At 39.3% G+C, this 13560-nt stretch overlaps 2 protein-coding genes and 8 non-coding genes across 18 annotated transcripts in view; 9 read left to right on the plus strand and 1 right to left on the minus strand.

Moving 5' to 3' along the window:
• Window positions 1-32: 32 nt before the first annotated feature.
• TAF1D (TATA-box binding protein associated factor, RNA polymerase I subunit D) lies at window positions 33-12503 on the plus strand. 6 transcript variants are annotated; one of them, XR_010727704.1, is made up of 15 exons: window positions 33-176; window positions 1674-1786; window positions 2532-2922; window positions 3729-3904; window positions 4227-4284; window positions 4618-4766; window positions 6426-6457; window positions 8773-8820; window positions 9008-9046; window positions 10146-10193; window positions 10563-10609; window positions 11181-11246; window positions 11543-11717; window positions 12095-12135; window positions 12365-12503. XR_010727704.1 is itself a non-coding variant. In XM_066248461.1 (7 exons), the coding sequence occupies exons 2-6, from the start codon at window positions 1728-1730 to the stop codon at window positions 4756-4758; spliced, it is 825 nt and encodes a 274-aa protein (XP_066104558.1). In that variant the 5' UTR covers window positions 33-176; window positions 1674-1727; the 3' UTR covers window positions 4759-4766; window positions 4936-5592. The 6 variants fall into 6 exon arrangements, 1 of the variants encoding a protein (XP_066104558.1); XR_010727701.1 differs by lacking the exon at window positions 11543-11717; XR_010727703.1 differs by lacking the exons at window positions 6426-6457; window positions 11543-11717.
• LOC136321300 (small nucleolar RNA SNORA40) lies at window positions 6138-6264 on the plus strand. The gene has a single exon (XR_010728567.1). It is a non-coding gene; the product is annotated as a small nucleolar RNA SNORA40 (small nucleolar RNA).
• Window positions 8600-8730, plus strand: LOC136321247 (small nucleolar RNA SNORA18). The gene has a single exon (XR_010728522.1). It is a non-coding gene; the product is annotated as a small nucleolar RNA SNORA18 (small nucleolar RNA).
• LOC136321341 (small nucleolar RNA SNORD5) lies at window positions 8865-8936 on the plus strand. The gene has a single exon (XR_010728602.1). It is a non-coding gene; the product is annotated as a small nucleolar RNA SNORD5 (small nucleolar RNA).
• LOC136321189 (small nucleolar RNA SNORA8) lies at window positions 9939-10076 on the plus strand. Its single transcript, XR_010728472.1, has one exon. It is a non-coding gene; the product is annotated as a small nucleolar RNA SNORA8 (small nucleolar RNA).
• Window positions 10320-10453, plus strand: LOC136321222 (small nucleolar RNA SNORA1). The gene has a single exon (XR_010728500.1). It is a non-coding gene; the product is annotated as a small nucleolar RNA SNORA1 (small nucleolar RNA).
• On the plus strand, window positions 10780-10851 carry LOC136321180 (small nucleolar RNA Z40). Its single transcript, XR_010728467.1, has one exon. It is a non-coding gene; the product is annotated as a small nucleolar RNA Z40 (small nucleolar RNA).
• LOC136321238 (small nucleolar RNA SNORA32) lies at window positions 11290-11410 on the plus strand. The gene has a single exon (XR_010728515.1). It is a non-coding gene; the product is annotated as a small nucleolar RNA SNORA32 (small nucleolar RNA).
• On the plus strand, window positions 12162-12289 carry LOC136321208 (small nucleolar RNA SNORA25). Its single transcript, XR_010728487.1, has one exon. It is a non-coding gene; the product is annotated as a small nucleolar RNA SNORA25 (small nucleolar RNA).
• CEP295 (centrosomal protein 295) overlaps window positions 12428-13560 on the minus strand; it is a 69234-nt gene continuing 68101 nt past the window's right edge. For 3 of the 4 annotated variants that reach the window (XM_066248410.1, XM_066248399.1, XM_066248420.1), the window contains 5 exons: window positions 13237-13333; window positions 12987-13145; window positions 12808-12907; window positions 12633-12732; window positions 12428-12551 (listed from right to left, as the gene is read on the minus strand). In XM_066248410.1, coding sequence (XP_066104507.1) covers window positions 12513-12551; window positions 12633-12732; window positions 12808-12907; window positions 12987-13145; window positions 13237-13333 — 495 coding nt within the window. In that variant the 3' untranslated portion in view covers window positions 12428-12512. The remainder of the gene's footprint in view (window positions 12552-12632; window positions 12733-12807; window positions 12908-12986; window positions 13146-13236; window positions 13334-13560) is intronic. The other variant, XR_010727691.1, reaches the window with a different exon arrangement.

Consider the following 13560-nt stretch of genomic DNA (forward strand, 5'->3'; position numbering starts at 1 on the left):
ACCCCAGTATTAGTTGGGTCGCGCGGCCGGCTCAGTCTTTTCTTCCGCGCAGTCGTGAAGGCGTCCGGCTGTTCCTGGTTGCCGACCTCCGAGGCCTGGGTTGCGGGTAGCTAGACGCTGCGAGGCCCTTACTGAGCCGGCCCTGGTTGGTGCAGGCCGTCTGCTGACTTGGATGGGTAAGGAAGAGGACGGGCCCTGTGGGTGACGGAGGGCTTGCTTTTTTAGTTTTTCCTGGGAGCCCTGTGTTTCTTGGAGGGTCGAACCGAAGAAGTCAGGCCCCGATAGTGGGGGGCGGGGGGCTCGCGGGTTTTGTGGGCTCGGGTTGGTCGTTGGACTGCGGCGCACACTTACACGGCTATAGAGGGGGCGTGATCGATGTGTCTCGGTTGTATGTGTTATGGACAAGTACAGGTGTTCTGAGTTAATCAGTGCGCGGTTAACAGTTACTCCGTTTTCTGTGCGAGAGGTTAGGTGCTTCGTGGAGACAGTCGGCCCAAGGTCACGTGGTGAGTGGTTAGAGGTGTGCGCGCTGGTGCGGTGCTGTGCCTGGCCACGTGGCCTCGCACAACCTCGGACTAGGAAGGGACACTTTAGTAGGAATGCTTTCTAAATAAGTTTACGAAAAAGTGATTTTTGAGTTAGCTACATTTTATTCTGACAATGTTCTGATGATACGTTTTTTAAAAAAATTAATCTCATAATGCGACCAGTGCCATTGAACCCAGTTTTGTTGAATTTCGTTTTTGAGCATTTCCATGAAATTACCACGTGATTTTGTTGGACATTTTGAAAAATGTGACCTTATTAACTATATTTGAAATATTTTGCTGTTAATTCTGAGATTTGTCTTATTCATTGTTCTCAAGTATGTTAAACACTGAACAATAAAACAATGGAATGAAAATTTTTTTTTTACAATATATCAATATATCATCTTTATTTTTACTTTAAATTGCTCAAACTATTGTAAAATTTTCAAGGAGGTTCTTAAAAAGGAAGATGAAGAGCATCGTTCTGGTAGTCCAATAGCCTTTCATTGAAGTTTGGAATTCAGAACTCTTACTAATACCTGAAATGGCAAAAGGTTTCACAGTGATTTTGGAGAAGGATAATATAAGAAAAGGCTACAAGTGAAAAATCCCAGACCAGGACTTTAAAAGCAATGTGTTGGATTGAGAGAGTAAAGCATGATTATTGTTCCTGGCATACTGAGGCCACACTCTGCTTTCTGGCTTTGTTTGTAAAACTTTTATAGGCGTTCCCACCTGCTCTTGGAAACTGGCTTTTTGGATATTAATTGTACATTAATACTTGTAACTGCAAGTTACTATATAGCTAGTGATAAAATTATATATATATTTTAAATTATATTTCTTGCTGTTATGGAGTGGTGTTTGATTTTGGGGGGGAGGGAAAGACATTTTTCTATAATTTTGTTACACTGACTGCATAGCTTTAGAGGCACTGCTGAAGGGTAGAACCTGGCTGGATTTTAGAATTTGATATAAAATAGATGGTTCCTACATGAAAATATTAAAGGCCTTGTAAATGTGCCTTATTTACATAGAATGGTGTCTGACTACATCAAATTTTGCATTGCTTGGATACTAGCTGTGTGCTGTTGTTTATTTGGTCAGGGAAATTACGTCATATATGCTGTACTTTTTTTGAAGGCAAACAAGTGACGAATAACAATTTTAAGAGGGACTTGGAAATACATATCTGGAATGGATTCTGTGGACTACATAGCAGCATCTGATTCAGCTATGGAAATGGAAAATCATAGGTAAGTGCATTATTTTTATATCAACAGCAACCACCAAATTTTTACTAGAAAACAGTATATTTGATGTTTAAGTTTAACTGTATTTGAATTACCTGGAAAGCATAAATTATTGTAGATAATGAGTGGTGGTTAAAGTAATTTTTAAGGATTAAGAAGGAAAAGAGAAAAACCTGGTTTACACAGTTCTTCAAAGTTTATCTATACTTGTATAGTTAACAGTGGGATACATTCTTAATGCAGGGAAATGGGAGTATATTCTTTGGGCCAACTTGGTATCTCATCTTGATTAAAACACCCTAATGTTACAACAAGAAAATGGACATCAGTTTGGACTTTTATTGCACATTATCAAGGATGCTGGCTTATGTACATGCTGGAGGTATTTAGTATTTAATAACCTCATCCATCCATCTCAACTGGGATGTCAAATTGGCCCTTCTAGTATATTCACATCAAATATCTGTCTCTACTAGGCATAGTGGAACCTCTAGCGGTAAAAAAGACTGCCTGTGTGGAACTTGTATTTCTCTCAGAAGATGATTTGCTAAGTAAGCTCTGGCATTTTGAGCCATTAGGTAGTGGTCAGAACTAAGTGGTTGCCTAGTACTGAGCCCATCTTTTTCAAAATTATCCTGAGCATGTTTTCCTGCTTTGGTTTGTGGAAGAAAAGTACATTTATGGTAATGAGCTTTCAGTTATATAAAGAGGATACAATTAATTTTGCCTCCCCCCTTTTTTTTTCTAGTGATAACTCTTCCTCTGGTAGCAGCTTATTTAAAACTCAGTGTGTTCCTTACTCACCTCAACAGAGGCAAAGAAATCCTATTAGAAAATTGGTTCATTCACTTTCTGAAAGGGTTCAAGCAACAGATTCATCCAGTGACTCATCTATAGAACCAAGACCATTGACTTTAAAAGCTATTTTTGAAAGATTCAAGAAAAGGAAACGTAAAAAGAAGAAATATAAGCGAACAGGAAGACCACAGGGAAGACCACAGGGAAGACCAAAAGGAAGTAAAAATACTAGGTTACACATAAGTAAGAAACAATTTAAAGATAAAAGACCGCAGTTGCCATTTTTAGAATCAGAATATGGGAAAAAACCATTGCCTTGGAAAAAAATGTTAAACTTTGAGGTGAGTCAGGATGTGTGGGTACCCATAGCTAAAGTGTCTAAATGATTTGTTGGTCACTTAGAATTTAGAGGTGCCTGACTTTCTACCATTTAACAGCCACCCCATTCTTCAGGTTAAATTTCACTTGGACTACTGGGTAAAATCTTAACTGGTATAAGGTGACTATACCTGTATATGAGGTGTTCTAAGACTGTTCATATAGTCCTTTGATCTCATCAGATTTTTAACATCACCCCTAAAACTCAAATGATTCTCTGTTGTATCTGAGGTCAAACCCACAACCAGTTTCATGTTGAGTGGCTTGAGTAGATTTCATTTTCTTATAGATAATAAGTATTCAGTTTCTGATAGAATGCCTGATAAATGCCCAGGATTTAGCAGTATACTCTCAAGTATGGGAGTTGATATTTGAATAGTTAATTTTTAATTCCTTGATTTAGAATATAGTACATATTAGGGGATTCATACTAGGTACCCTATGTTTTAAGGTGATTATAATCAACCATCAGAAATCGTTTATGTGCATTTAAAAGTTTTTAGTAATTCCCAGACAACACAAGATTTGTGTTTTTCTTGGTACTAACTTTGCTAAGTTTGATAGCTTTGCTAGGTTGCAGTGAAATCTTAAAACCAGCATTTGATGTGTGTGAGCCAGATATGGCAGAGTCATTGAATCAAGACCACCAAGAGCTCTTGGCAAAGGGGATCCTTGCCAGTTTGGAACATAGGCATCTGCTGAGGGATGGAGGAAGATTTTATTTTGAAGGGCCATGACTTAATTTTTTTATTATTTCCTGATAATGTAGCAAGCAGTGGCAAGAGGATTTTTCAATTACCTTGAAAAACTGAAGTATGAATACCACCTCAAGGAATCCTTGAAACAGATGAATGTTGGTGAAGATTTAGAAAAAGAAGACCTTGATAGCCGTAGATACAAATTCTTGGATGATGATGGCTCTATCTCTCCTATTGAAGAGTCAGCGTAAGTTTAATCATCAAATATTGGTCATGGGTTTTATCAAATAAAGTTGTGTTGTTAAATTTTAATGTTAATTCCTCCATAGGCTATTGATTTGTTTTTACTTTAATAGTGATGGGAGCAAAAGATACAATAGGCCATTAGGTTTTTGCAGTGGAGTGGAGTGGAGCTATGAGCTTGGCACATGAGAGCCAATTTTTTGGTGTTATACAGACAACATAATTTTCTCTTTGAGTGATATTGCTGTTGGGTGTATGTCATGACCATGTATTATTATGGGGTTATAGAAGATTTAGCCATCTGAGTGATATATTTAATATTACAGAGAGGATGAGGTTGCAGCAAATCTTGAACACAGTGATGAATGTGATATCAGATTGGTGGTAAGTGACATTTTTATCCCATTTTGGGGGAGGTACAGGAAGAATTTCATCCAGTAGTTATTGTCTTAAGAGTCTGCATTTCATTTGGTGTAGGAAATGCAAGAATAAAAATGCGTTTGGTATAGTTGAGTGTGACATGGACGTTTTAGTACCATTGTTACCAAGTTTTATATGTGACACTGCTATGAGGATATCAGATGAGAATAAAAGCAAAATTGGATTTTAATATCTTTGATGTAATCTCTGAAGGTGATATCACCTAGAGCTCAGTTATGTGTAATTACTAAAACAGTAAAGTTTGTTATTGCTTAATTATTGGTATTTTTTATGCAGGAAAGTAATTACTTCATAATAAGTTCTGAATTTCCCAAGAAGATGAATGTATATTTAGAAGCTGCTCCGTCTAAAAAGGCTTCAAAGTTCAAAAACATGGGACCAAAGGCAGAATGGCCTGAAAAGAAGATGGGAATATGAATGTCAAGGTAAAGAGACTAGAGGAAAACTACAGGAAGTAAAGATGGTATTAATATGTATGCCAGCTCAGTGGTAAAACTTCTAAGGTGAAAATAAAAAGAACCTCTGAACAAATGCATGAAAGAAATTGCTAAAGAAGTAATTTTTTTTCTGTATTTTTTTTTTTTCCCCCTGAAGCTGGAAACGGGGAGAGACAGTCAGACTCCCGCATGCGCCCGACTGGGATCCACCCGGCACGCCCACCAGGGGGTGATGCTCTGCCCCTTCAGGGAGTCGTTCTGCCTCGACCAGAGCCTCTCGTGCGCCTGGGGCAGAGGCCAAGGAGCCATCCCCAGCGCCCAGGCCATCTTTGCTCCAATGGAGCCTTGGCTGCGGGAGGGGAAGAGAGAGACAGAGAGGAAGGAGGGGGGGGTGGAGAAGTAAATGGGCGCTTCTCCTATGTGCCCTGGCCGGGAATCGAACCCCGGTCCCCCGCACGCCAGGCCGACGCTCTACCGCTGAGCCAACTGGCCAGGGCCTAAAGAAGTAATTATTAGAAAAAACATTTGAAAGTAGAATTATGTATGCAAAATAATTGAGGCTTTCATAGCAGAAATGATATAAAGTTCTCAAACTGTAAGAATTGTTTTTTTTTGCTGGGTGATCTAAGAATTTCATAGGCAAAACATTGCAGTACCAAGGTTCAAAAAATTCAAGACTTCCAATTTTTACATGGGTAATTTCTTGCAAAATAATACAAAGGGCCCTACTGTTTTTACCTATACTTGTTTATTTTAGGGTGAGAGCTTAGAGGAATCATTTGAGCATTGAATCAAAGTATAGAGATTGCAATCCCCCCAAAAAAGGTCTTAGTTACAGTAACCACTAATGAGTGACAACCAGTCACCCTGTATTTTTACCCCAGTTTTATTCAGACAAAAGTGACCTTTAGTGTCAAATATTTAGTACTGATAAGAATTTTTTGTTTGTTTTTGTATTTTTCTGAAATGGGAAGTGGGGAGGCAGAGAGACAGACTCCTGAATGTGCCCGACCGGGATCCACCTGGCAAGCCCACTAGGGGGTGATGCTTTGCCCCTCTGGGGAATTGCTCCACTGCAACTGGAACTGTTCTAGATCCTGGGCCAATGGAGCCTTGCCTGTGGGAGGGGAAGGGAGAGGGGGAAGGGTGGAGAAGCAGGTGGGCGCTTCTCCTGTGGGCCCTGGCCAGGAATTAAACCCTCGATTTCCACACACTCAACCACTGAGCCAACTGGCCAGGGCTAGGACTAATAAGAATTTAATATCCTCTTCTTACATCCCGGAATATTACAACTGTCATTGTGTTCTGTCACCACTGTGCATTACAGATTATGGTGCTATATATATTGCATTTTTAGGTAGCACCTGTGTTTGTCTTTGTTTAATTTGTGGGCAAAGACTACACACAGGTGCAAAAAATAAATCCTCTTTTGCAACCCAGAACTCATGGTGCAGTATGAGTTTTGATACATATAAGAAGGAACATGATACCTAAACAGATTAAAATGACAGGGCATTGATTAACAAATGTGGTTCCAGGACTTTAGAATTGATCATTAAGTAGTATAGGATATAAGGGAAGTCTCAACTATACTAATTTACTATTCTAATTTTAATGTTGATATGAAAAATGACTTTTTTTTATTAGGGTTTTATTATGAGAACACACTGGACTTAAAGGTATGTTTTATCTTTTAGGTCAGTTTTTGGATCAGATGTTTAAATGTAGCACATTGTCAGATAATCTCAACCTCCAGGTTTCATTAGTAAAAGATTTTGCTAACTTAATTTGTTTGACATGATTTCAGAAAATGAAGCTTAGGAATCACTCTTTCATAGTGGGTACTGTGCCAGTGTCACTTTACTTACAGGAAAGGGTCCAGACTGTAAGTTAGGTGATAGCAGTGCTCAGGATCTTGGTTATTTCTACTTCAAGCACCTATTGATAACATTAATGCATAGTCTATAACAGGGGTAGTCAGCCTTTTTATACCTACCGCCCACTTTTGTATCTCTGTTAGTAATAAAATTTTCTAACCGCCCACCAGTTCCATAGTAATGGTGATTTATAAAGTAGGGAAGTAACTTTATAAAATTTATAAAGCAGAGTTACAGCAAGTTAAAGCATATAATAATAATTACTTACCAAGTACTTTATGTCAGATTTTTGCTAAGTTTGGCAGAATAAATCTTTATAAAACAACTTACTATAGTTAAATCTATCTTTTTATTTATACTTTGGTTGCTCCGTTACCAACCACCATGAAAGCTGGAACGCCCACTAGTGGGCAACTAGTCTATAATGTATTACTAGGAATGATTATACAAGGCACAAGATTTCATAAGTTTGGATGGTATACAGTTCTCAAATTGTAAGAACATAATAAATATAGACACAAATTAAAATTTTTTCTGTATTTTTATACTTGATGTCAAGGCTAAGGAGAAATTTTATACAGACCTTCAATTCTGAGGCAAAAGTTGATTTATTTTTGTTGTAATCTCAGTTTCACATTGCAATATCAGGGCTTATAAAAAATCAAGGCTTCAGTGTGTGCATGGATATTTCTCCTTTGGGTTATCTATAATGGCTACTTGGCATTTTACAGGTTTTTTTTTTTTTTTGAAAAATTTGGGGTCTAAAACTGGGTGTGTCTATACAGTGGTTGAGGCATTTCAAATGCCATAAACAGAACTGAGGAAAGGCAATATATGAAGATAGTGATTTGTTATCAGACACAGATGAGGACAAGCTAATGGATGGGAGTTTTTTTGTATTTTTCTGAAGCTGGAAATGGGGAGAGACAGACTCCCACATGCGCCCGACCAGGATCCACCGGTGCGCCCACCAGGGGGCGACGCTCTGCCCCTCCGGGGCCTGGGGCACAGGCCAAGGAGCCATCCCCAGCGCCCGGGCCATCTTTGCTTCAATGGAGCCTTGCTGCGGGAGGGGAAGAGAGAGACAGAGGAAGGAGAGGGGGAGGGGTGGAGAAGCAGATGGGCGCTTCTCCTATGTGCCCTGGCCGGGAATCGAATCTGGGACTTCTGCACGCCAGGTCGACGCTCTACCACTGAGCCAGCCAGCCAGGGCCTGGATGGGAGTTTTAACAGTAATGAGTTGTATGAATTTTATGATGAATAAAACTTGAGTTCAATAACTTTATGTAATACATTTTCCCCCAAAATTTTGGGCTTCCAAATTAAGGTGCTTATACATGGGAGCGTCTTATACATGGGGAAATACGGTACTTCTAAGTATTGTTAAAATCCTTATGGGATTTCTTACATTCTTTTTTTTTTTTTTTTTTTTTTTTTTTCATTTTTCTGAAGCTGGAAACGGAGAGACAGTCAGACAGACTCCCGCATGCGCCTGACCGGGATCCACCCGGCATGCCCACCATGGGGCGACGCTCTGCCCACCAGGGGGCGATGCTCTGCCCATCCTGGGCGTCGCCATGTTGCGACCAGAGCCACTCTAGTGCCTGAGGCAGAGGCCACAGAGCCATCCCCAGCGCCCGGGCCATCTTTGCTCCAATGGAGCCTTGGCTGCGGGAGGGGAAGAGAGAGACAGAGAGGAAAGCGCGGCGGAGGGGTGGAGAAGCAAATGGGCGCTTCTCCTGTGTGCCCTGGCCGGGAATCGAACCCGGGTCCTCCGCACGCTAGGCCGACGCTCTACCGCTGAGCCAACCGGCCAGGGCTCTTACATTCTTTATAAATGTGAACTTTATACAGTTTTGAACTCAAAATGGCCGGAGCAGATAATTTCCAGTAATTGTCTTCCTGTAGAGTGTTAGACTTGTTTATATTTTTAAAGTGTAAATGGTTGAGGTCTATCCCGATGGGGCTTGTTCTGTAGACCTACATCGTTGGAAACGCCTCATAGAGTAAATATGTTGCTTCCTTTATTCACAGAACTACATGTTAGATCTGTGGGTAGGAACTACAAGACAGCATGCTAAAACTATGAAAGACCTAATCAATTTTCTTTATTTTAGGTATTTGTATATTCTGAAGATCTGTACTGTTCAAGGATGATAGTTTAGGTAAGTTTTAATTGGCAACAGTGTAACCTTAGGGTATGGCTGCAGTGCAGATGATGAATTTAACTGTTCAACTGCTGAATGATACAGGCATGAACTAAAACGTAATTCTGACAGCTGAATACTGCTCTGTAGGTTTTAGTTTTTAATCACACAGTCGTCAATATTTTATTTGGTGTTTTATCTGTAGGTGTGAGTATGATTTGAACTGACTCATGTTTAGATAGAGGTAAGTGGAACATTTAATTTGTTAATTTATTAAGGGTTTAAAGTGATTAATAGTTGCATATGTATAAAACAATTACCAAATTTTTGGTGAAAATATTTGCCCTAATTGTATTGAATACACAGAATAGGAAAATGTGAAGAGATTGCAGGGCTCCCAAATGAAAATGTCCACTTTTTGCACCGTTTTATTAAACTAACAGTTCCATATGGTTCATCCTACTAACATGTAGACTTGGGTATGTTAAAATAGCAAAGGAATTCTACCTAATAAGGATGGTTTGAACAACTGTGGTTTTATTTCCAGCATGAAGAGAAGACAGGATATAGATAATGGTGACAGGTTTATATATACTGCTCACAAAAACTAGGGGATATTCCAAAATGAATATAAAGCGATAAAGCATTTGATTTTTTATTAAACATCAGAAAAATGATGAATCAAAGAAAGTTGTTTGATTATGCAAATAATTTGCAAAACCAGCTTTTAGGCCTGACCTGTGGTGGCACAATGGATAAAGCTGGAAATGCTGAGGTCGCCGGTTTGAAACCCTGGGCTTGCCTGGTCAAGGCACATATGGGAGTTGATGCTTCCAGCTCCTCCCCCCCTTCTCTCTCTCTCTCTCTCTCTCTCTCTCTCTCTCTCTCCCCCCCTCTCCTCTCTAAAATGAATAAATTAAAAAAAACCCCAACTTTTATTTCATTGGTGAAAATGCACTATACAAAAGACTTAAAGTACTGGAGTATCTATATGTTCCCTGATCCCATAATTTTTGTGAGCAATGTAGTTTAAATGCATTAAGGTGGTTCCCTCATTGAAGTAACAGGAATTTTTCACAATTGGAGACTTACTCCTGTTACTTCAAGTAGAGGTATTTTTTATAGTCAAGTCAGATTGCACTACATGGTATCTGCATTCAGCAGTTTATTCCTGCTGGGTGTTCAAAGCACAGTGCAATAGAAATTCAGTATCTGGCATCGTTGGTTTTCTTGGCTTTGTGCATGCTAAACCTGGTATTTCTATTGATACAGTATTTCTAGTTTCTTACTGTTCAGTTAGAGATAATGTACAACAGAAACTAATGCTTCTCTTTTTTTTCTAGGATGTTTGAAATTGAGAAACCAGGCAGACCCATCTACTCTGACTCTGTGTAAGGCTTTGTGGCTGTTGCTTCTAGCTTTCCTTTATTGATAGCATAAACACTTCTGTACAAATGGAGAGTGTACAGAGAGCCTTTTGCAGAGTGTACATACAAGCTTAAGAATAGCTTTTATAAAGCCTCATTCTAGATGAAAAATGGGCACCATTCTTGTCCATTGTGTCCAGACATTAATGTGGCTACAGTGAGACAGGTTATGCTTCCACCACAGTACTGTTATTGCAGTGGTGACAATGAGACCTGTAACATTTTGCTAGGCTCAGTGAGTAGAAACGATGTAATAAAGACTTTCACTTTTAGGAGCCATTAACGACAATATCTTAAATCTGCCAAAATAACAACATACTATCTAATTTCTAGGGCCCTAAAGTAAATTACTTGAAGAATCTGGGTTCCAGTGATTATAGGTAAGATTTTAATTTTTTTCCTTCAAATTCCCCCCTAGTTTAAGAGACTTAAACTCCTTTATAAAACTTCAGCATTTACTGTCCTTGCATTTAATTTTTGCAGTAGCCCATCCTGGTTTATTACTGCCACAGAAAAGGCTAGCATTGTATGTGTGTGCTGTTCATCAGCATGATGTTATGATGATGAGCAAAATGTTCAACTGCTCTGAATGGGCTGAATGAAGATAGCCATCTGAACATCTATCTACATCAAATACGTGCTGTATTTTAAAATATGAGAGCTCCTTGAAACCATGTACATTTCCATATAGCTGCCTTTGCAGTCACTGATCAAAGGGCCTTTCATATGCATTCAATTTTGATTGGAAATGGATTGGACCCTCTTTAAATGAACTGGATTGAAAAGATGTCTGATCCAACTATATTGATATTTTTTAATTTAAACCTTGGATTTTTAGTTCATGCTAGTTGGGAACTGTTTTTCAGGATACTTTGAACCTTAATCAACCAACTCCATGTTGGAAAATATAGTCCAGTATGAACTTCAAAAATTTTAAATCTTTCTCCACAGGTGGTGAATTTTTGAAGTATGGCCATATTCAAGTGGAGATAGAGATGCTCAACTAAAAGAATCATGGTAAGTTATTTGTCTCACCACACCAGATTATTTGTCCAGTTATCGGTCATTACCAAGGCTTTTAGAATGCAGTTTCTCATTTGCCGTGGACATGACCACAAAACATTTTCCCATTAGGTTTTCTTTCTGCTACATTGCTAGTATTCAATCTATTGGGAACATTTTATTAACCTTTATTTTCATAACACGAGCAGTAAGTGACTATAATATAGTATGTCTGTAAAGTCATGGTGCACTTTTGACTGGTCACTGGAAAAATGTGAAATCTGCACCAAATAAAAGGAAAACCTTCCCAGTTTCTGCAGGATGATGTGGCAGCATGTGCGCATGCGCAGATGATGATGTAACACCGTGTATACAGCGGAGCAGCCCATGGCCATGCCAGGAGAGATGTGGGCGGTGCAGAGGAAAGTTCATTGTTCTGTGGCTCGCTAAATTCGAATCTGTGACCAAAGTGCAACGTGAATATCGGTGTGTTTATAACGAAGCGCCACTACATAGGAATAACATTACTCGGTGGGATAGCAATTGAAGGAAACTGGCAGTTTGGTGGAGAAACCCTGTTCTGGTAGGCCATCAGTCAGTGATGAGTCTGTAGAGGCTATACAGGATAGCTACCTAAGGAGCCCTAAAAAATCTGTGTGTGAGCCCACATCGAACTGCACTGAATAGGTGTGAAACCGGGAGAGTTTTTCTTTTATTTGGTGCAGATTTATAATAGCCATTGGTAATCTGTGAGGGTTTTTTAATAGCTGTCTCAGACCTCTGGAGTTTGTCTCGCTAATTGTAGGCTGCTAGTGACCAGATAGTTTGTGATGACATGATTCATCTCTATTACTGTTACACAGGACTGACTGACATGACAAGTAACTGGATTGAGCAAAAAAAGGTATGTACACGAGAAAAGATTCTAATAGGTCATTTCAAAGAGAGCTTATGGGACCCAAACCAGGAGCTCTTAACGCTGTGACCTAAGATTGACATTCTCCACAGGATGTAATAGACACTCAGTAGTGCTGTTGTTTCCCTGAGGAGAATACATTTAGCTCTTCTTATCATCGATGAGTGGATGACTTAGTGTCTCTCTAGTTTAACCACTGCCTGCTCTTCTTTTTTAGGGATTAAGACTCAAACTGGAGGAACTGCAGTGAAGGATGCGAAGGACTTATAACATGTGGAATTCCTTAAATAAAAATTTATTAACTTTAAATACTTGTACCTATGTTACATATAATAAAAAAAACCCTTTACACTTTTCGTAGAAAGTCAGCATGTATTTTTGGCTCGAAGTTTCTGTAGTGTTTTCTGTGGAGGGAATAAAGTAAAATTTAGCAGTTTCAATGGTGGTGTATCCTGCCATGTACATTCCCTTTGTGCCCTGCTCACCTTGTGGAATTCCTTTGCCCTTGCTCTGTTTTGGGCATAAGCATCTTGCTTTGCTTTCTCTTCCTTTTGCTGTTTTACTTCAGCTAACTGATTGTATAATCTGTAAGACATTTATATGGAATCAGACAAATAGTTCAGAAACGTGAATTATTCAGAAATATACACATACATGTACCTTAGAGCCCTCTGATGCATGAGGACTTTTGTTGTCTTTCTGTCTTCAGGAAGTGACACCCTGACTTTACTCAGGCACTTCAGGTGACTCACAGGTGAACCTGAGCAGAGAACAGGTAATTTGAATGGTAATATAGATTCCCTTTTTGAAAAGTGATACAAATGTTTCTGGCAACATACCTGTAGAAGTTTTACCCTTGATTACTTGGCTTTCAGAGACACGATTTTTATTCCTTATTTCTGTCTGTCTCTGACAGCATCTCTCTATAAATGATTTTTTTCTCTTTACAAATGCTTCTTGTAAGCTCCCTGGTACAGGTGTAAATTTTGGAAGGGTTTCTGTTAAGAGAAAAAAGAAAAAAAGGCTGGGACCTGAGTGTGGAGCTCCTACTAGCCCCTGGGTTCACAAACCCTTTCAGACACAGCATACCTGCAGGAACTGTAGGCGACCTCTCCAAGGGGAGCTCTGACCCAGCTGGACAATCTGGGTTTTCTGTTTCTGGTACATGAGGCAGAAATTCAGTCACCTAATTTTAAGAAATTCATAAATGAAGTTGCTTTCGCTTCAAAGTTCAGGCATGGTTTCTACATCTCACCAGGTTGCAGCTACACCCTGGTTCAGCTTTAGAACAATTTTATAGCAAGGGAAATTCTTTAATAGTTTTACTCCCATCAAAACACTTCATTTGACCAGCAGTACTAGAGAAAAATTAGTAGCTCCCACACTTACTTTCCCATTCTACCTTAGCCAAAA

Source organism: Saccopteryx bilineata, chromosome 1, assembly GCF_036850765.1.
Source record: "Saccopteryx bilineata isolate mSacBil1 chromosome 1, mSacBil1_pri_phased_curated, whole genome shotgun sequence".
In the NCBI taxonomy this organism is placed as follows: Eukaryota; Metazoa; Chordata; class Mammalia; order Chiroptera; family Emballonuridae; genus Saccopteryx; species Saccopteryx bilineata.

What these genes read in the sequence shown, in the direction of transcription:
- TAF1D (XM_066248461.1), top strand. Translation starts at nt 1,728, where the DNA reads ATGGATTCTGTGGACTACATAGCAGCATCTGATTCAGCTATGGAAATG. An exon ending in ATGGAAATGGAAAATCATAG is followed by an intron (nt 1,787 to 2,531) that starts GTAAGTGCATTA and finishes TTTTTTTTCTAG; the next exon opens with TGATAACTCTTCCTCTGGTA. An exon ending in TCTCCTATTGAAGAGTCAGC is followed by an intron (nt 3,905 to 4,226) that starts GTAAGTTTAATC and finishes TTAATATTACAG; the next exon opens with AGAGGATGAGGTTGCAGCAA.